The sequence below is a fragment of the Heteronotia binoei genome, chromosome 17 (genome assembly GCF_032191835.1).
Source record: "Heteronotia binoei isolate CCM8104 ecotype False Entrance Well chromosome 17, APGP_CSIRO_Hbin_v1, whole genome shotgun sequence".
NCBI classification, from domain to species: Eukaryota; Metazoa; Chordata; class Lepidosauria; order Squamata; family Gekkonidae; genus Heteronotia; species Heteronotia binoei.
The window spans coordinates 4130553-4151790 of NC_083239.1; the positions used below are offsets into that span (position 1 = coordinate 4130553).

Here is a 21238-nt window from a genome sequence, read left to right on the forward strand (position 1 = left end):
CACATTCAGCCGGGCCTTCGGACCCTGCACTGGCTTCCAGTGATGTACCGAGTCCGGTACAAGGTGCTGGTTATCACCTTTAAAGCCCTATATGGCTTGGGACCTGTCTACCTGAAGGACCGTCTTTCCCCTCATGTTCCCCAGAGAGTACTGAGGTCGGGAACACAAAATCTCCTTACTGTCCCTGGGCTGAAAGAAGCCCGCTTGAAATCCACCAGAGAAAGGGCTTTCTCTGTTATGGCCCCTACATGGTGGAATCAGCTGCCGGAAGAGGTGAGGGCCCTGCGGGACCTTTTCCAGTTCCGCAGGGCCTGTAAGACGACCCTCTTCCGGCTAGCCTATACCTAGCTTGAGAATTTAATGCACTTGCCAGATCTCTTTTATATATATTTGGAATATTTATTAATCTTTAAGGTTTTATCTGTTTTATCTGTTTTAAATGTTTAATCCTTTACATGTTTAAATATTGTTTAATTTTTATGTCGGATCTATTATTGGAAGCCGCCCTGAGCCACTCGTGGGAAGGGCGGGATATAAATTCTAAATAAATAAATGTTGGAAATGTACTAAACAGGTTGGTTCTTTTTATCATATGTGGTGGACATGTGAGATGGTGAAGGACTATTGGAAAATGGTTCATGAACTATTACAGAAGATTATGAAGACACAGATTCAATTCAAACCAGAATTGTTTTTATTGAATATATTCCCTGAGGATTATTCCAAAGAAATGAGACATTTGCTGGCACATTTCAGTACAGCAGCCAGGATTCTCTTGGCGCAGAAATGGAAATCTCAGGAAATTCCCATGAGAATGGCCCTGGTGGGAAAAATTCTGGAAATAGCAGAGCTGGACTTTTTGTCCCAGCTGTTGGCTGGGAAATCTAAGGAAGAAGCAAGAAAATACTGGATGAAATTTTATGCCTGGCTAAAAACTCAAGACTCATAAATTCATACCAGAGAATCTTAAATCTTTTTTTCCTGTATTTTGTATCACAAAATTGCCTTTATTGGAATTGTCAAAACCAATAGATATCTTAACAAAAAGATTCATAACATAAAAGATCAAAATGTTGATGATGCATAGTTTAGAGACAATAATATGGGACAATTTATGTATTTTAAGAAAGTATTGCAGATGTAGACTTGTATTCTTTGAAAGTATTTTTATGCAGAATAAGATTGATATGTACTTTCTATCCTTCCTACTCCCTGCCCCTAATTTTTTGAAACCAATAAAACTTTTAAAAACTGGTAAGAGTAGCAGTTCTCTTACAGAAGAATTTCAAAAGGAGATTAGAGGGACTGCTGAACTACAACTGAAAACGAAGCGCAAGACAATGAATCCTCCTGGACTGAACTGAAACCTAGGTTTTTTTCTCTCATAATCCATGCCTGGTATGGTCATTTTGTTTGAAATCACTTCACTCTCCAAGATATAATGACAGACGGACTAACATTTTAGTGGTATCTGAAGAAGCGAGCAGTGACTCATGAAAGCTCATGCCTTCGACAAATTTTGTTAGTTGTTAAGGGTCTACTGGACTCTTGCTATCTTCCGCTAATAAAGATTGCAAGCTAAGTTGGTTTTAAACAAAAAACTCTTAGAACTGGAAAGGGGGATTTCTCCAAGTGAAATAATGTGCGGATTTCAGACTGGACAAAATCCACTCAGTGCTAGTGATTATAATGAAACAGTTAAAAAAGCAAAGGGGGGGGTGTTAATGTGAAAAAAGGCAGACAGTGATGTGAGAGGGGAGAGAGTGAGACAATGTGGTGGAATATATGGAACCATAAATATATTTTAAAATACTCAAGTCATCTACTTCCAGTCATTAAATAAAGGAATCCAGTCCAAGTGTTGTAATTCCTAATCAAGGTCTTTTTGAAAGAAAATAAAATCCCAGATAGAAATCTAATCTTAAAAAAACAAAACACCAAGTTTTCGGAACAAGCCAAAATAATTTCCTTTTAATTCCCATTATCCCAGATTCATTTCTTTCCTGCCCTCCGTCCTTTTCTAACATGCATGTGCGTGATCAGGTCTCAAAATAAACAGCACAGCAGGATGATCTTAATGTAGATTGTCAGAAGAATCCCCCCTCCCTTCCCTGTCTCTGAAGAAGTGTGTGCACACACAAAATATTTTACCTGGAATAACACCTTGTTGGTCTTAATGGTGCCACAAGACCGCCCCCCCTCCTCTCTCTCTCTCTCTCTCTCTCTCTCTCTCTCTCACACACACACACACACACACACACACTCTCTGTCTGACTTTTCCCCTCTCTTCCTCTCCCTGAGGAGAGCTCAGCCATTGGAGGGAAGGGAGACTTGGTGACATAGCAGCAGCCCTGGAGAAGGAAGCAGGAGAGAACGATCAAGGCAACTGGCCAAACGTGAGATGTGATGTGGCAGCAGCAACCTTGGAGAATGAAGGTAAGAGCCAGTTGCTTGCAGAACTGGTACCAGCCTTGCAGGAGCAAGTTCTGGCCTGCAGGCTGTACGTTTGGCACCCCTGTCCTAGACACACACACAAAACTCTGTAAATTCAGACCCGAGGGGCTTGTCAACCACTACAGGTCACCAGTTGTGTACTGGGCTTGGTCAGGTGCTTAGAATTGCCTATTTTTTGAACCCCAGTCATGCAGCAGGCACAGGCTATTTACTATGCTCCCAGGTAATGCACTTGTTCCTCCTCCCTTTCCATTTTTTAAAAGGTGACACTGAAACCAAGAGTTCTTCTTTTAAAATTAATGCAATTTGGGCATTACTTTCTACAAGGAACAACAAGTAGGAGAAAGGCATAAGAACATAAGAGAAGCCATGTTGGATCAGGCCAATGGCCCATCCAGTCCAACACTCTGTGTCACACAGTGGCCAAAAAAATTATACACACACACACATATACACAGACTGTGGCTAATAGCCACTGATGGACCTCTGCTCCATATTTTTATCTAACCCCTTCTTGAAGCTGGCTATGCTTGTAGCCGCCACCACCTCCTGTGGCAGTGAATTCCATGTGCTAATCACCCTTTGGGTGAAGAAGTACCTCCTTTTATCCGTTCTAACCCGACTGCTCAGCAATTTCATTGAATGCCCACAAGTCCTTGTATTGTGAGAAAGGGAGAAAAGGACTTCTTTCTCTACCTTCTCCAGCCCATGCATAATCTTGTAAACCTCTATCATGTCACCCCGCAGTCAACGTTTCTCCAAGCTAAAGAGTCCCAAGCGTTTTAACCTTTCTTCATAGGGAAAGTGTTCCAGCCCTTTAATCATTCTAGTTGCCCTTTTCTGCACTTTCTCCAATGCTATAATATCCTTTTTGAGGTGCGGCGACCAGAATTGCACACAGTACTCCAAATGCGACCGCACCATCGATTTATACAGGGGCATTATGATACTGGCTGATTTGTTTTCAATTCCCTTCCTAGCAATTCCCAGCAGGACAGAAGACGGTGACCTGGTCCTGATGTTACTGCACTTACATGACACACTAAGGAACGTGTTATCCAGAATAGTCCCATAAGCGGTTTCACCCACACACACTTCCATTTTTATCTCAGAGAATCCAAGATCAGAAGGACGTTATATCTCCACGCTAAAGCCCAGCCTATGTAATTTATCCAATTTCGTATAATGCACAGCATATATAAAACAAAAGTATAGCATCACAATATAAGATGGACTTGCCAGAGGTGAGTTTAATGGGTGAAACTCTATCACATGCAGGGTAGTACATATTGGTAGTACATAAACACCTAGTTTCTTTAAATGAAACCAAGTCCTCAGGGCCAGATGAACTGCATCCAAGAGTACTAAAAGAGCTTGCAGATGTAATTTCTGAGCCTCTGGCTATTACTATATATAATGGTTATATATATGAAATTTTTTGGGCCACTGTGTGACACAGTGTTGGACTGGATGGGCCATTGGCCTGATCCAACATGGCTTCTCTTATGTTCTTACTTTTGAGAATTCTTGGAGAACAGGAAAGGTGTCAGAAGGTGGGCAAATGTCCCCATCGTCAAGAAGGGGGAAAAGGAGGATTTGAATAACTACTGACCCGTCAGCTTGACGTCTATACCTGAAAAAGTTTTAGAACAAATCATCAGTCAGTCCTGGAACATTTAGAAAGGATAGCTGTGATTACTAAAAGCCAGCATGGGTTTCTCAAGAACAAGTCATGTCAGACTAACCTGATCTTTTTTTTGAGAAAGTGACTACCTTGCTGGATTAGGGGAATGCTGTAGACAACGTTTATCTTGATTTCAGAAAGGCTTTTGATAAGGTTCCACATACTATCCTTGTTGACAAGTTGGTAAAATGTAGTTTGGATCCTGTTACCGTTAGGTGGATCTGTAACTGGTTGACAGGTCGCACCCAAAGATCTTCTTGGAGAGGAGTGACAAGTGGAGTGCCTCAAGGATCTGTCGACAGGGACATGTTTTGCTCAACATCTTTAGCAATGATTTGGATGAAGGAATAGAGGGAATGCTTATTAAATTTTGCGATGATACTAAATTGGGAGGGACTGCAAATGCAGAAGACAGAAACAGGATATAAGATGATCTTGACAGGCTGGAAACCTGGACTGAAACCAATAAAATGAATTTTAACAGGGATAAATGTAAAGTTCTGCATTTAGGTAAGAAAAATCCCATGCCTACTTATAGGATAGGGAAGACTTGTCTGGGCAGTAGTATGTGCAAAAAGGATCTAGGGGCCTTAGTGGACCATATGATGAACATGAATCAACAGTGTGATGCAGTGGTTAAAAAGGCAAATGCAATATTCGGCTGTATAAACAGAAGTATAATGTCCAGATCACGTGAAGCGATGATATCACTTTACTCTGGTAAGACCTCACCTGGAGTATTATGTTCACTTTTGGACACCACATTTTAAGAAGGATATAGACAAGCTGGAATGGATCCAGAGGAGGACAACAAAGATGGTGAGGGGTCTGGAGACCAAGTCCTATGAGAAAAGGTTGAAGGAGTTGGGCATGGTTAGCCTGGAGAGGAGGTGGCTGAGAGGTAATATGATCAGCATCTTCAAGTACTTGAAGGGCTGTCACAGAGGATGGTGCAGAACTGCTTCCTGAGGCCTCAGAAGGTGGCACCAGAACTAAAGGGTGAAAATTAAGTCAAAATTCCAGCTCAACATTAGGAAGAACATCCTGACTGTTAGAGCAGTTCCTCAGTTGAACAGGCTTCCTCGGGAGGTGGTGGGCTCTCCTTTGGAGGTTTTTAAACAGAGGCTGGATGGCCATCTGACAGCAATGCGGAACCTGTGAATTTAGAGGGGGGGTGGTATTTGTGAATTTCCTGCATTGTGCAAGGGGTTGGACTATGATTCTGTGATTCTATATGCTAATCAATATCATCTGTAAATTCTATCGACGTAAATTCACTCCATATTGCAGAATTAAGATGAAGGATTGCAGCATCTTAGAAATTAAAAGATACATTATGGCATAAGGTGTTATTTTGTCAGATGTGTATCCTGTTAACCTCAGCAGGAATTTGGAAGATTTATGTATGAGTTTCAAATTACCTCCCAAAAACTATCACTGGAAACTTCCAATCCAAGAGAATCGTCATATGTACCAGACATCTCTAGTTGTCCAAGTCTGTAATCTGGTGTATTGTTAATAATGGATCTCCAGTCTGAAAAAGAAAACAGAATTATTTAATATGGGCATCCATCTTGATCAGACAAAATGTAACTACAGATTCTGCCATATACATTGGCCGGCCTTCCTTGGAAACAAAGATTTTGCAAAATCCTACCCGGTATTATGGCATTGACTCAGAACAGAATTCAGAAAAAGGTGTGTATCATGAAAAAATTTCAGTGTTCCAAAGCTATTACATTTCTGAAACTCTGGAAATCTGAGATACACGAATGTGTGAGAGAATTAATCCCTAGAAAACTGGATGTCTGGGTGCCTTCAGGCAACCACTCTGAGTGCGCACCTTAGGGTGAGGACAAACAAGCCTACAGTTTAGATTACCTAACATTAACATGGATGTTGCCAAACACTACGCAGATCAAAATGGTATTAGATTAGAGACAAATATAGTTAACCCATGAAAAACACACATAGATTTAGCCTTTGTCCTGAAAGTCGTAGTAAAACATTCCTTGTTTCAAAAAGCAACATACCAGGTATTTCCTGAATCAGCAATATTAAAGCCAAGCAGTCAGCTGCAGTGGAGAGCCATTCAAGGTCTACAGACACACACCATGTTTTGCATCTGCTGCATCTCAGTATTTTTGGAACCGTCAATAAAAAACCATCATCCAAAGAACCGTGCTGGCAGGGATGGGCAAAGTTCTATTGTTGCAGTACGCTTCTCACTGGCAATAGCTTTCTTTAGCTACGCTATACCTCAAGACTGCAAAATAATTTCCTCAGCATCGGTCTGAAAGAGCAACTAACAAAGAGAGCGACAGCACATATCCTGCAGCGCCATATGCATTTGATGCAAGTAGATCACCACGAAGGTGTAGTTTACTGACGCACATGGGATCAGTGTTTGCAAAGCAGCACACATATCTTAACAGTAGGGCAGGGATACAATCACTTGAGCTTAACGAGTCAGCTCATTTAGATGGGATCCAGGTACACCCATCTCCACATCACCATATGCAGAAGAGATTAGTTTTTGAGTAAACTAGCACTACTTCTAGGCTTTTAATTAGCCAGCTGCCAGCTCATCTGTGGCATATGTATAATTCTTCTAAAGATAAACCTAGATACACAAAGTTACACAAAGATATTCCTGTATCATTGTCCCTATGCTCTTGCACATTTTTGACTGTACTGGTTATTTTTCACGCACATCCCTCTTTTTTCATGGTTGTAACCTTAAGACAAATACAAAAACAACCAATTGTAACTGTCAGGTTTCTGCCATTTATTGTATTTTGCTGTTTTATGCTGTGTAGTACCTGCATTATATTCATATAATTCATTGTGTGTACTGGATGAACCTGGTTCCTTCCCTTTCGTTTCTCTTTTGCTTCCCCTCCCCCATCTCCCAGTTCCTGCTTCCCTATGTGTCTGGCCATTTGAAGATATCTCACGTCCTTGAAAGAACTCAGGTACATGAAATGCATTCCTGTGTCTAGGGCCTGGAAACGCTCATGAGTTAACCCCTCCTCTATTTGCCATCTGACCACGGATTTCCGATAACCTGTTTTGGTTAAATGAGAGAGTAGTGTCTTATTGCTTTGACTCAAATGTCGGGTAGTGTGTGTGTGTGGGGGGGGGGGGGGGATGCTGGACTATTTTAGAAAATCTGCTTGACACTGGTTATTCCTGGCAATGTCCCAATGGGGAGCAGAACGTCTATAACAAATCATAAATAAAGCTTCATCTATCTTTCAGAAAGAGAAGCCTATCTGTGTGTTACTTGCAAATCTCACAGTAATAGGATTTTAGAACTAGCTTGTTTTTAATCTAAGGATTAACCAACTGCTACCATTTTAAACAACTGAGATAGTTAGTGATCCTTTGTTGTTACTCTCCCAGGCACAAGGGGGAGTGTCACTGGGGGAGGTGGGCAGGTGGCCCAGTCACTGGGGGAGGTGGGCAGGTGGCCACTTGTGGAGCTGGAGGATAAAGGTTGGCTGTGATTTCCTAAGAAAGCACTTTCCTGAGAGCACCTACTGGGGGGGGGGGGGGCTGCTACCCAGCCCCACAGTCAATTTCCCCCAAACCTGGAGTGCAGGAAGAGAGGCAGTCCAGGAGGTCCTCTGCAAATTTGATGCCTCTAGCTTTCAGGGGGGTCCATTTGACATAGTCCTGAACATGTGGCTGTGATTTCCCCAGAGAGTGCTTTCCTAAGGGCACCTGTTTTGAGGGGCTGCTGCTCAGCCCCCCCCCCCCCCCCCACGCAACTGATTCTGTTCCACTGGTGTCTGATCAGACTTTTTAAAAGGCTCTAACCACCAGTTTGGTGTAGTGTGTGACAGAACCGGCCCTTCAGACCTGGTCCCGTCAACTCCCTTTTGAGTTGCCAACTCCTGGCGGGAGCTAATCTTCTTCCCACCACTAGGGCACGCTGCCACCACCTGCTCAATTTAGGGGTTCCTGACCGAGAGGGACAGGACTCCCAATCCCCCTTGCCAGTTCTGAGGCCTGGCCTCAAGGTCCTCTGCCAACCCAGCCCCTGGTTATGACAGAGACCAAAGATCTTCTTTGGGAGACCCCTGGAGGAATGGCATCCTTGCCAACTGTATGCCTTCCCCCTTCCCTGGACTCCCCTCTTGCAGTAGCGTGGTCTATGGCCATTGGGGGAAGTATGTGGTACAGAGGGACTACCTTTTAAAAAGACAAAACATTTATTTAAAATTTACAACTATATACAGGCATTATAAAATTGTGAACAGAAGAACTAAATCAAACTAGGGGAAAATGCTCCTTCTTTCCCTACTATACAACTGGCCCCGACCATACCATCCAGAACCGACTCACCAGTCTCCAACAAACTCAAACTGCCCGCTTCCCGACAAAAACCAATAATATAAAACCTCGTTCCCGCCCAGGAACTGGTTTTCCCTCCTGCAGCCTTCTGGGACACCAGCCTGAAAGACTTCCTGTCTCTCTAGGAGGCCTCCTCAGAATTGCTGTTTCCAGACCGGAGGGGAAGGGGGGGGGAGGAAGAAACTAGGCCGAAGCCTGATTCCAGTTTGATGGCCTCTTCCTGCCAACTCCCAGATAACCATAGACTAAAATGGCGTTTCTCCACATAGTGTTTAAGTGTGCGGACTCTTATCTGGGTGGACCGGGTTTGATTCCTCACTCCTCCACTTGCAGCTGCTGGAATGGCCTTGGGTCAGCCACAGCTCTCGCAAGAGTTGTCCTTGAAAAGACAGCCCCACCTACCTTACAGGGTGCCTGTTGTGGGGGAAGAAGATAAAGGAGATTATAAACCTATACCATTTTGTTAAAAGTCTTAAAAGCTTGGAAATGAATACTATATTCTATTGAGCGTAAGGATGGATTACCCCATATTTTGTCCCAATCTGAGACTACAATTCTATTTTGGGAGATTTCCTGCCAATATAATTGATATTTCTTAGTGACTTTTGACCAATAACATTTTATAGATCTTTGAGGCAAAGCCTGACATTTGTCTATCCTATACCTTAATTAGTTTTTAAAATTCGGCTAGTTGTCTAGTGACTGAAGATTTAATTTGAGGGGAGTTCAGCAGATGTTGCAATTGCAGATATGTCAACCAGGAGTTCCGTGATTGAAGTTTTATTTTCTAGCTCTAATTTAGAGTATAGCTGCTAATTTTTTGTTAAGTCTATCAATACATCCTTCTTTTTCCAGAGATTAAAACCCTGATTACTCCACCCTGGCTGAAACCAGGGTTGATTAGAATCATAGAATCATAAGAGTTGGAAGGTACCTCCAGGATCATCTAGTCCAACCCCCTGCCCAATGCAGGAAACTCACCTCCCCCTAAATTCACAGGATCTTCATTGCTAGTAAAGATTAGTAAAAGTAGAGAGAGGAAAAATCAATAGGGCCAGATATGATATATGTTTATCCCACATTTGGAAGGTCAAATTAAAAAAAGGATTAACTTCTGTAGTTTTTGGTCTCAACATCTTTGGTCTCCAAATCATCTCTTAAAATGATCTCTTCTATTGGAAGAGGAAAAGTAAATGATTCCTCTATCTGTCTCAAATTATTTTGGTCTTTCTTATTTGTTAATTTAACTATGTGAACTAAGTTACACGCTTGATAATACCTAATAAATCTAGAATGTCAAGGCCGCCATTATTATTTTTTTCTAAGAATTTTTGAGTTGACCCTATGGGATTTATAACCTCCCCCCCCAAAAAAAAATCTAATAAGGCATGTTGCCATTTAAGAAACTTTGACATTTGGATCTCTACTGGGAGAGCAAGGAACAGATATAAATATTTTGGAAGTAATGAAACTTTTTATGACATTTATTCTTTCAGCCCATGTCAGAGACATTTTATCCCAATATATCAAAAGTTCTTGGATTTCCAAATAAACATGATGGAAATTATATTTAACAAGCTCTTCTAACATAAGAGTAATATTAATACCTAAATATCTCCATGAATCAGTAACCAATTGAAAATCACAAATAGGTTTAAGGCTATGAATATCTAATCCTGTTATAAATAATTTGGGCACATACTTTTTGTGGTTAAGCTGAAGCCCTGAAAGTTTGGCAAAATCTAATGTTTTTATAACTTCAGGAAATGAATTTATGGGGTTAGAGATGAACAGCACCATATTGTCTGCATACAAAGATACTTTATGTGAATGACCTTGGATTGAGCCAATGATTCAATTGCTACAGCAAACAGGAGGGGAGAAAGTGGGCATCCTTGCCTAGTACCTCTTGGTAAAATGCATTTTTTTGATCTTTGGTCATTGATCTGTAGAGAAGCAGTTGGATTGGAATAGATCTCACTAATATCTGTTCTGAATTTATCCCCAAAGTTCATTTTTTTCTGTACATACTTGATCTTCAGACTGTCAAAGGCTTTTTCAATATCAATTGTCAAAAGTAATTATTCTCTTTTATAATACCTGCCATGGAAAATTAGATTGAGGGTTTTCCTTATGTTGTCAGTAATAGATCTATGAGGAAGGAATTCTGTTTGGTCTACATATATATAATCTGTTATGATTTTGCGAAGTCTATCAGCAAGTATTCTAGTAAAAATGTAGGTGTTGACATTCAACAGAGTGATCAGTCGATATGATGAAAGGTCCATTAAATCTTTATTATCCTTAGGAATAGTAAGAATAGTTGATTCCATCCATGACTGAGGCAACTTACCTCCAGAAAGAATATGGTTAGTTATATGATTTAGATTATTACTGAGAGGTAAATTGAATATCTTTTTTAAAAGCAGTGTTAAGGCCATTTATTCCTGGACTTGTATTAGGTTTCATTTGTTGAATGGACTGCTGAACTACTTCTGTTATGGGAGAGTCTAATAATGTTTTATGTTCAAAAGTCAATGATTTAATGTTATAATCAGAATTTAAACATTGTTAGATTAAGTTTCCTGAGGGAGAGCAAGAGGTATATAACCTTTTATAGAAGCTTGTCATGATGTTCACTATATCTTCTGGCTTAGTTTTTTGAATGCCAGAAACATCTTTAAGTGTTAATGTCCTTCTTGCTAGTTTGTTTTTCTTTTATTCACCATGAAAGGATCTTAAGAGAGTTTTTTTTGCCAATATTGTTGTTTCAATATAAGTAACCTTTTTTGTATAGTATCGCTTTCTGCTGTTTCTAGAAGTCTTTGTTGTTAGCTGTTTCTGATAGATTTTTTGGCTACCTGTTTTTTTAAAATCATTTCTCTAAACTGAGTATAGCATCCATACTTTTTTAAACTGTAGCCCTTTTTTCAGATGGGCAGTAAAACTGTAAGTATGCTTTAAATGATCCCAGAGAACTGAAGGATCAACTTCTGTATAATTCTCTTTGCAGAAGTTTTTTTATTTCTTGTTCTATTTTTATTTAATGTCTTCCCTCAATAAAACAGAGTTATTTATGGACCATGAACTGTGTCTCATTTTTCCATTAGGAGATCTTATTCTACATTTTACTGGAGCATGATCTGACCAAAGTGTTATACCAATCGAAGAGTCTTCAATGAAACCAACTAGATCTTTGGATACCAGCATATAATCTATCCTGGTATACGATTTAAACCTGTGGGAGCAATATGTATAATCCCTTTCATTTGGATGGTAAAATCTCCATGAGTCTACTAGAGAGAATTTATGACGTCATACAATCTAGTCTTAGAGGATGATGCTCTGCGCACAAAATGCTTTGTACTAGATCTATCTATTGAAATCAACAGCTGCAAAAACTCCATTGGTTTCAATTGTGGGGGGGAAATTACTAAAGTCAAATAAGAGAACCTCTTACCTTAAAAATAGTGTTTTTTCAGTCAGCAGCAGAACTAGTGCATGTGCCCAGCAGAGGAAATGCTACTATGGCATTGCAAAAAAACCAAAAAACCACAAACCACAAACAAAAAAACCCAACAAGATCAAATTGGGTAGGAGGGATTTCCTGGGGAACCACTGTTGCCAATCTCCAGGTGAATAGGACTGCAAGGACCTATGCACAAGGAGTCATCTGGAGCACTAACAGTTTAATTCATCCGCAGGAGCGGACAAATGGTTGTTTAAGCCAGGAAGTCAGAAACTGACATGCATGAATAAATCTATGAACTTTCACTATTTCTCTTCCTAGATATTGTAATTTTTGCATGATTGTGATGAATTCCTAGCTATGATATGTAAAGCTGGTATTTAAAAATGTTATAAATAGTATTTTGATACTTAGAGTGCTCGTTCTGTAAAACATTGATTCGTTATTTTTCCACAGGTTTTTTTGTTGATTGTAATCACCAGGTCCAACCCCAAATCAGAGACTTTTCCCTGCAGCCACTGTGGCCGGACCTGCCTGTCCCTCATCGGTCTTGTCAGCCACTAGCGAGCCTGCAGCAGACGTGGACTACTGCACCTTTCCTAAATCTTCGTTCGCGAAGTCAAGCCGAGAGAGAGAGAGAGAGAGAATCACCAGGTGAGAGTTGGAGTGCTCTCCAGGTGGCAGAGATCAGCTCCCCTGGAGAAAACAGCTGCTTAAATTAGCGTTGTCAGCCTCCAGATGGGGCCTGGAGATCTCCTGCTTTTAAGATCTTATCTTAGGGAGGAAGTGTTAAAGCTCTATGCCAACAATGTTACTCAAAGAATTTCTTGTCTCAGACTCTAACTATTTTTAAAAGCCTACTAATAGCCCTAAGTTGTAAAAACCGAGAAGCACCAACTGAACAACACTCGGACCAACTGCCTTGCCCCTGAAAAGCAGCCTTCTGGAAATCAAAACTTTAAAAACTTCTTCTAGCAGCACCCACTAAACAGAAATCTTCAAGACCAACTGAAAAAGCAACCTTGTAAGACTGAGAAACTTACAATAACCTGTATTAACACAACTGGTGCAGTTGCAGTACAATAAATCTGCACAAAAAAACCCAGAATCACCCGCTATATAGCCAAACCTAGGGCCCAGAAACAGTCCAAGTCCAACGGGATAATTTTAAGAACCTGTGAAACAACTGTTGTTATCTAGGTTAACCACAGGCCTCAGTCAAGCAAGCCAACCACACAAAGAGTCACACAATTGGTGAAGGCACACAATCAGAGTCAGGCAGCTCAGAACACACACAGCAGAAAGCCAGGAGAACTACTGTCTCAAACCTTTCAAGAAACTCCAAGGCAGGCACAAAATTCAAAAAAACAAAACAAAACAATACCCTCAACAACAAGGCAGACACTTAGACACAGTCACAGGCCACTCCACCAGCACGGTACCAGTCCAAGATGGCCCACACCAAGAAAGTACAGCAGGCTAAGTTTTAAAATCTCTTTAAAGAAATTTCAACGCCTAAACTATCACAGACATGGCAGAGACAGATTACATATTATTTAACTTCAGAGAATATATATATAATTTAAACAACAAACAGTGGAAATGATTTCAGTTCAGATCAAAGAATATAACTTTTAAACAAGCAGCACAAATGACTATAAATCCCCTATGCCCCCCAACAAAGCAATTAAACTTTTTAAAAAATGCCTAGGCAAGGGCAGCTTGCCCCCCAACCCAAAGTAGCCCCCCTGTAATGTACTGAGTGACGAAACATGTTGAAGGCAACATGCTTTATTAGCAAGTACATCGCAAGGCAAAAACAACGTGGGTCGGGTCCCGATTATATACATACCCCGGAACAACCCTCAGTCTGGTCAGGTCCAATCCTGGCCAGTTAAACTTCCCGCCACAGATCTTGATTTCTAGAGCGTACTTGCGGAGCTACATCCGGGGACCAGTGGACTTCCACTGGTCACCTCTGTAGCATCCGCTGTGTTGTAATTTCGGGACTGAAATGCAAGACACAACACTCCTCCCCCCCCAGGCGGGGCAGCTGGTTCCTCGTGGTGGGGTGACACCGGAAAAGGGCTGTCACCTGTTGCTGTTCCAGAATCTCCTCTATGGGGAGGGTGCTCCCTCTGCTGTGGTGCTCTTCCGCCCGCATAGTTGGTGCGGCCGGCATAGGCTGGGCAGCTTCCGGGGGTGTTGCTGTTAGTACTCCTCCACTTCCCGCTCCCCCGATCACTGTTGGTTCTTCCAGCAATGTGCGACGGCGCAGCTGCTCAATATGCCAGGCGGTGATCCCAATCTCCCTGTACAATGCAACCCAGGGCCTCTTTAGTGGTGCGCACCATGCGCTCTGCTTGGCCATTGGTGGCTGGATGGAAACGGCGGACCGAATGTGCTGGATGAGGTACCAATTCAAGAACTCCTGGAATTCCCAGGAGGTGAAAGCGGTCCCACTGCCCATGACAAGGGCCTCAGGAATCCCATGAATGCAAAAGACCCTTCTCAAGGCTCTGACCATCGCCGCGGTGGAGGTTGAAGCTACAGGAATCACTTCCAACCACTTGGTGTATGTATCGACTACGATAAAGAATATTTGGCCCTGGTATGGCCCCGCAAAGTCTAGGTTTAACCGGGACCACGGCCTCCTGTTGGACTCCCAGCGGTGGACAGGGGCACTGGACGGATCAGGTCGGGACTCTTGGTAGGGTTGGCACCTTTGAAACCCCCCCCCTTCTATCTCCTCGTCCATCTCCAGCCACCATACATAGCTATGTGCCAGGGCCTTCATGCGCACTATCCCCGGGTGTGTTCCATGTACTTGCTTCCGCAATGGGGGGGAACCACCACCCTGCTACCCCAGAGAAGGCACCCCTTGTGCATGGACAGTTCTTCTCTGCGTGATGAGAATGCCCTGAATTCTGCATCCAGTTTGCCCATGGCCCACCCCCTTCCTACCCAGTCTAAAATGCGTGCGAGGATGCGGTCTCTACCCATGGCCCTAGCTACCTCAGCGGCGTGGAGGGGCCTCTCTGGCAGAGTCTCTATAAGCATCACATGGTGGGTGGGATCCGGGTCCATAGAGGGCAACGGCAGGTGGCTGAGGGCGTCCGCGTGTCCCATAGCTTTGCCGGGGCAGTGGACCAGGACATATGTGTACAAGTTGAGGAACTGGTTCTACCGCAGGACGCGCTGTGACAGAATTTGTGGTGTCTGGAGGTCTGGAGCGAGGAGGCTCAGTAGCGGCTTATGGTCCGTGGCGATCGTGAAACGCCTACCGTACAGGTTGTCGTTGAATTTATGCACACCCGCCACTATTGCCAAGGCCGCCTTGTCTATCTGGGCATAGTTGCGCTCCGCGGGGGTCAGGGTCCTCGAATAATAGGCCACAGGAAGGAACCTCCCTCCCGTCCAGGAGTTGGTGCCCCAGAACGGCGCCCACCCCATACGGGGAAGCATCGCAAGCCAGAATCACTGGTAAGGATTTGTCAAAGTGGTGGAGCACATCATTGGAAACTAGGAGGTCCTTGACTGCCTGAAAAGCGGCTGCCTGCTTCTTTTCCCAGAGCCACGGGGCGTTTTTATTGAGGAGCCTATTAAGGGGTTCCTCAATGGCCGCTTTGTGGGGCAAAAATGAATGATAAAAATTTAATAACTTGTGGCTGAGTGTGCTTAATTTAATAAGAATGAAAACTAAAGCCCGGATTGTGCCGAAAGAAACTGTCAAAAAAAAGATATTAAAGAAGGCAAGCCACCATTTCTTTCACCCAGTGCTCTACCCGGTCCAGAGAAATTTACAACCATGCAAGGAGATATGAAAGAACTGCAAACTACTTTAATGACTGCTATAACATGGCTGACAAGTAAAGTAGACAATATTGGTGAACAGATGGCAGAGATTAAACATGAGCTTTTGGAGAATAGCAGACAGACAGCTGAGACCAATAAAGCCTTAAAAGTATTAGAGGGTCAGGTGACAGAGAATATTCAAAAGGTGGAATATCTGGGAAAAGAACAGAGTATACAAGACTCTAGACTCTTGCAGCTGGAAGTAGATAAAGCCGCTTATATGCTGAGGTTTCAAAACATACCAGAAGAGAAAAATGAAGACCTACGGAAAATGTTAAGTGAAGCCTTGGCTGAAATCTTACAGGTGACTCCTCAGAGGATGGAAGAAGAATTTGATCAAGTTAAGCGGGTGTAATCGAGTTATACCAAACGAAATAAAATTACCTAGTGAAGTTCATTTGAGATTCACAAGAAAGAAGACTAGAGATGACATTTTGAAACAAGTAAGAGATAGACCAATGATGATAGCTGGAAACGTGGTGAAAATTCTAAGAGAGGTTCCTTGGCCTGTGAGACAAAGGAGGAGAGAATATCAAGCATTGACAGATTTTTTGAGAGGAAGAAAAATACCCTACATGTGGCTAATGCCAGAGGGTCTTCTTTTTACGTACCAGGAGAACAGATACAGAATCAACTCCATTTTTAAAGCTCAAAATTATTTGGAAAGAATGAAGAAAAAAGGCAAAGAAAAGAAGGAGGAGGAAGAAAACTCAGGTGAAGAACATCCAAATAAACCATGGAGATACCATACAAGACAGCATTCCAAAAAAGATAAGAAAGATAATGATAATCAAAACCCATAATGGCGTCAATAACTTCAATTAATGTGAATGGACTCAACTCTCTTGCTAAAAGGAGAAAGACATTTAGATATTTGGCAAAAATGGAAATGGACATATCCTAACTAAAGATCAACATTATTTGAAAAATAAAAAACTTGGTAATTTATTTACAGCAACAGATGCGTATAAGAAGAAAAAGGGAGTGGCAATATATATTAAGGATAAATTTAACCCACAACTGCAATTTGCTTCTGAAGATGGAGGAATTTTATTAGTGGAAATCACAGTGGATAATAAAAAATTTTTACTTGCGAATATTTATGCGTCAAATGATCATCAAGATTTTTTTTTTAAGATTTGCGTCTTAAACTATCAAATTTGGAGTATGTAGAATACTAATAGGAGATTTCAATGCAGTTTCTGATAGACAACTGGATAAAAAAATGCACAAAGATGAAAAGTAAAGGTCTTCAGCTACCAACAAGGTTTTGGAAATTAGCAGAAGAAATGGATTTGGTGGATGCATGGAGAACAAGATATCCCAAATCCAAAGATTTTACTTACTACTCCTCTAGTCACCAAACTTGGTCAAGAACTGATGTGTTGGCTTTCTGCAAGTCTGATCAAAGATTTAGTGGACATAGAAATTCAAACAAGAATAATTTCAGATCATAGCCCTGTAATGATAAAATTAAAAGGCTCACAGATGAGAAAATCATGGAAGTTAAATACTTCAATTTTGAAAGATAAAGACTTTCTTAAAGAATCCAAGGTGGAAATGGAATCAAACAGAATATAACACAAGATAAAAGGAAGTACTTCTTCACCAAAAGGGTGATTAACATGTGGAATTCACTGCCATAGGAGGTGGCGGAGGCTACAAGCATAGCCAGCTTTAAGAGGGGTTTGGATAAAAATATGGAGCAGAGGTCCATCAGTGGCTATTAGCCACAGTATGTATGTATGTATGTATAGATATATATGTGTGTGTGCGCGCACGCGCGTGTATGTACGTATGTGTGTATACACACACACACATATTGGCCACTGTGTGACACAGTGTTGGACTGGATGGGCCATTGGCCTGATCCAACATGGCTTCTCTTATGCCTGATCCAACATGGCTTCTCTTATACAGTATTAATTCATTATTGCGATCTTTTTCTGGTGTGTTGGGTTTTGTTAGTCCGGTGTTTTTTCTCTGGTATGCGTGTGTTGAAATGATGTGGTTGGTAAAAGTTATGCAGTAAGATGAGGTAGAGGGAAATGATTTTCAATAACTTTTTCTAAAAAAAAAAATTCTTAGCCTGTATAATGATTCGTTTCCCTTGCAAAACTCACTTGTTATGTTTGTGGTATGTATGTTGGATGATAGAATGGATGGTCTTGACTGTGTATTATGTGTCAAGTGCATAGGTTGATGGATATTTGATAGTTGTCTGATGTCTCTGTGGACTTAAGTGAATTAGGTTCTGAATGACCTGGCAGAGTTGTTATGATATATAGATATGTCTGGTGCTATAAAGCTGTATGTGTGAATTGAAATGAGAACTGGGAATGTGTGGTTTGGAGGAGTTGCTATGATTTATAGCTTTGTCAGGTGATACAATCAAAATCTAGAAATTCTAGTTCTTTAATTTAATTATCAGATATGGATACAAGGGAATTAATGCATGGGAGTTTATTGATTTGATTTAAATTTGGATCAGTGCGAGTAGGGGTGTGGGTCTAATTTACTTAGTAATTTTCATGAAATTCTGGGATTTTTAAGTTATGCATGGATATAATTAAACCTGTGAGAGGCTAGGTAATGCTGATAAGTATAGTTAGCAATTAATTTTCTTGTTTAATTATATGAACCTGTTGACACTGAGGCAACTGTATGGAAGATTTATGAGCAGATTTGTTTGTAGCTGTATTTTACTATATGGGTTGCAGCTTGTTAAAGTTTTTACATAGAAAAGGGGGGAAATAATTTAAAATAAATTATATATATATAAAATTATTTTCCCCCTTTTCTATGTAAAGACTTTCCTTTAACAAGCTGCAACCTAATGATATAAACTGATATAATGATATAAACCCTAATGATATAAACTTTGTCAGCCCAGCTTTTAAACAAATTTTATATATATCTCCTCCCGGCATCAAGTTTACTCCAGGAGAGATTTTTATTTAGTCTGATTCCATTTCTAATCTTTTTTCTCAAGTTGAAATAGGCCCAATGATATGGTCGGCCCATGCTTGGCTGGAAGGTTATCTGAATGTGACTGCTCCTAATAAGTATTCATTTACTTGGAGACCGGATAAAAAATTTCTTTCAATGAAATCTGTTACTGACTCCATTGAAAAAGAGGAGTTTTTTCAATTTAACCTAGAATGTGGGGTCCTTCAACATGTGGTATGGGACTCCTTGAAGGCAGTTATTAGGGGCAGATTTATGGCCATTGCCTCCTTGTGTAAGAAAAAGATAAAATTAGATCTGAATTGGTATCAAATATTAGAAATCTGGATGAGAAATTAAAAAAATTTGGAAACAAGAAAGTTTATTCTAAATTTCTTATTGACACCACTCTTTCTTCTTCACTTAACCAACGGGTTATCCACAAGAGCATTCTTTTCTTGTGATCACTCTATAGCTGTACAATTTTATTTTATATAACAGTATGTATGTGTAATGAAAATTAAGGCATTACTGTATCTATGTTATTCTCTGTATACAAACAATATATTTAAATAAAAATTGTTCTGGGGAAAAAATGAACGGAAAAAATTAAAATCCCTTGAGGTCTCCAGTATTCAGAATCAAACTGCTCTCATTAAACAAAAGTATTGGTTTCAAACCCCTCAAACTCTTATACTTCTTTCGTGGAAAGTTAAAAAAAAAAAAGGTTAACCTCAATGGCGGTTCTTTCTATCAGATCTAAGTCTTGTTCCTTGAAATATTCTGCCAAAGATATAGTGGAGGTCTTCAAAAAATATTATTCTGCTTTATATTCATCTCGACATCCTTCATCTGATCTTATTAAATCCTTTTTAGACACTCATGCCAAACTTAAACCAATTTCCTCTACAATTAGAACATTCTTAGACCAACCATTCATAGCTCTTGAAATTCAAGAGACAATTAAATCACTATAAACCTAATAAATCGCCTAGTCGGGATGGATTTATTCCTGAATTTTATAATTTTTTAATACTCTGTTGGCCCCTACTTTAGCTGACTTTCGCAATCAGTTTGTAAGTTCAAGCAACTTTCCTGCTACTTGGTCACAAGCAAAAATTATAGTTCTTTCTAAGAAGGGCAAAGACTTGTTAGAGCTTGGTTCATATAGACCTATTTCACTTTTAAATTGTGATTATAAAATCTTTACAGCAACTCTAGTTTCACGTCTTAACACCTTCTTTGGAAACTATATTCATCCAGATCAATTCGGATTTATTCCAAATCGTGAATTAACGGATAATACTAGGAAGGTTCTTAATACTGTACAATATTGTAGGAAATTCAATGTGGATTCTTCTTTTTTTTTTTTTAAATAGATTTCGAGAAAGCCTTTGATTCAGTTGAAGTTCCTTATCTTATTACTTTACTGGAGACAATAGAATTTTGTCCAGTTTTTGTCAAAATTATCCATGCTCTTTATCAATAACCTTCTGCTATCATCCACGTTAACAATTTGGATTCAGAGGAATTTCAGTTATCTCGTAGCACTAGACAAGGCTGTCCCCTTTCCCCTCTTCTTTTCGCCATTGAGCCCCTTGTTATTGCTCTTCGAGCCACACCTGATTTTGTGGGTATACTTATCAATAAACAGCATATCAAACTTACTTTCTTTGCTGATGATTTAACGCTTTTTGTTACCAACCTTGATTCCTCATTACCGGCTATAGCTAATCTATCTCTATTTTCTTCTATTTTTAGGCTCAGATATAATCCATCAAAATCCATTATGTATCCTATTAGGATCTCAAACACTCTTCAGGATTTTATTCATTCTAATTATCACTTTAATAAGGTAAGTTTTGGACTTTTAAGGGGTGAATATTCCTATCAATCTCAAAGTTATCATCTTCTAAATAATGATATAGTAAACCTGCAGAAGAACAATTCCTCTTATTCCCTGGAATGAGAAAATCCAGATTATTATATCCTTTATTTTTCCAAAATTTTTATTTTTATTTAGAGCTATTCCTATTCTCATTCTGAAAGATCTATTTAAAGGTTGGAAACGTTCCTTTCTAACTACGTATGGAATAAAGGCATGTCCAGAATTGGTTACTCTACCCTTATTCGCTCCAAATCTTCAGGTGGTCTTGCTCTCCCAGATCTTCGTGACTATTACAAAGCAGTCATCTTAGGAGGACTTATTAAATATTGTGACTCATCCCTGAAAGCAGACTGGAAAATTATAGAAAATTGTTATCTTGGCTGTAGTTCATTTCAAACCTTGCTTTGGGAAATTACAAGGTGCAAGCCACCTAATTTATTATCAAATTTCTTTCTTAAAGCAGTTTTTCAGATTTGAGACAAACTTTATTGCCATTTAGCTCCTACAATATCTCCAGTCACTCATTTCCTTGGACTTTCATGGTTTTTACCTGGGCATCCGCATACTTCCTACTTTGCTTGGA

At 40.4% G+C, this 21238-nt stretch overlaps 1 protein-coding gene across 2 annotated transcripts in view; it reads right to left on the minus strand.

The window, feature by feature from the left end:
• The window catches only part of PACSIN2 (protein kinase C and casein kinase substrate in neurons 2), a 127699-nt gene that overhangs the window by 78515 nt on the left and 27946 nt on the right, over positions 1 to 21238 (minus strand). For both annotated transcript variants that reach the window (XM_060258504.1, XM_060258503.1), the window contains exon 2: positions 5560 to 5672. In XM_060258504.1, coding sequence (XP_060114487.1) covers positions 5560 to 5619 — 60 coding nt within the window. In that variant the 5' untranslated portion in view covers positions 5620 to 5672. The remainder of the gene's footprint in view (positions 1 to 5559; positions 5673 to 21238) is intronic.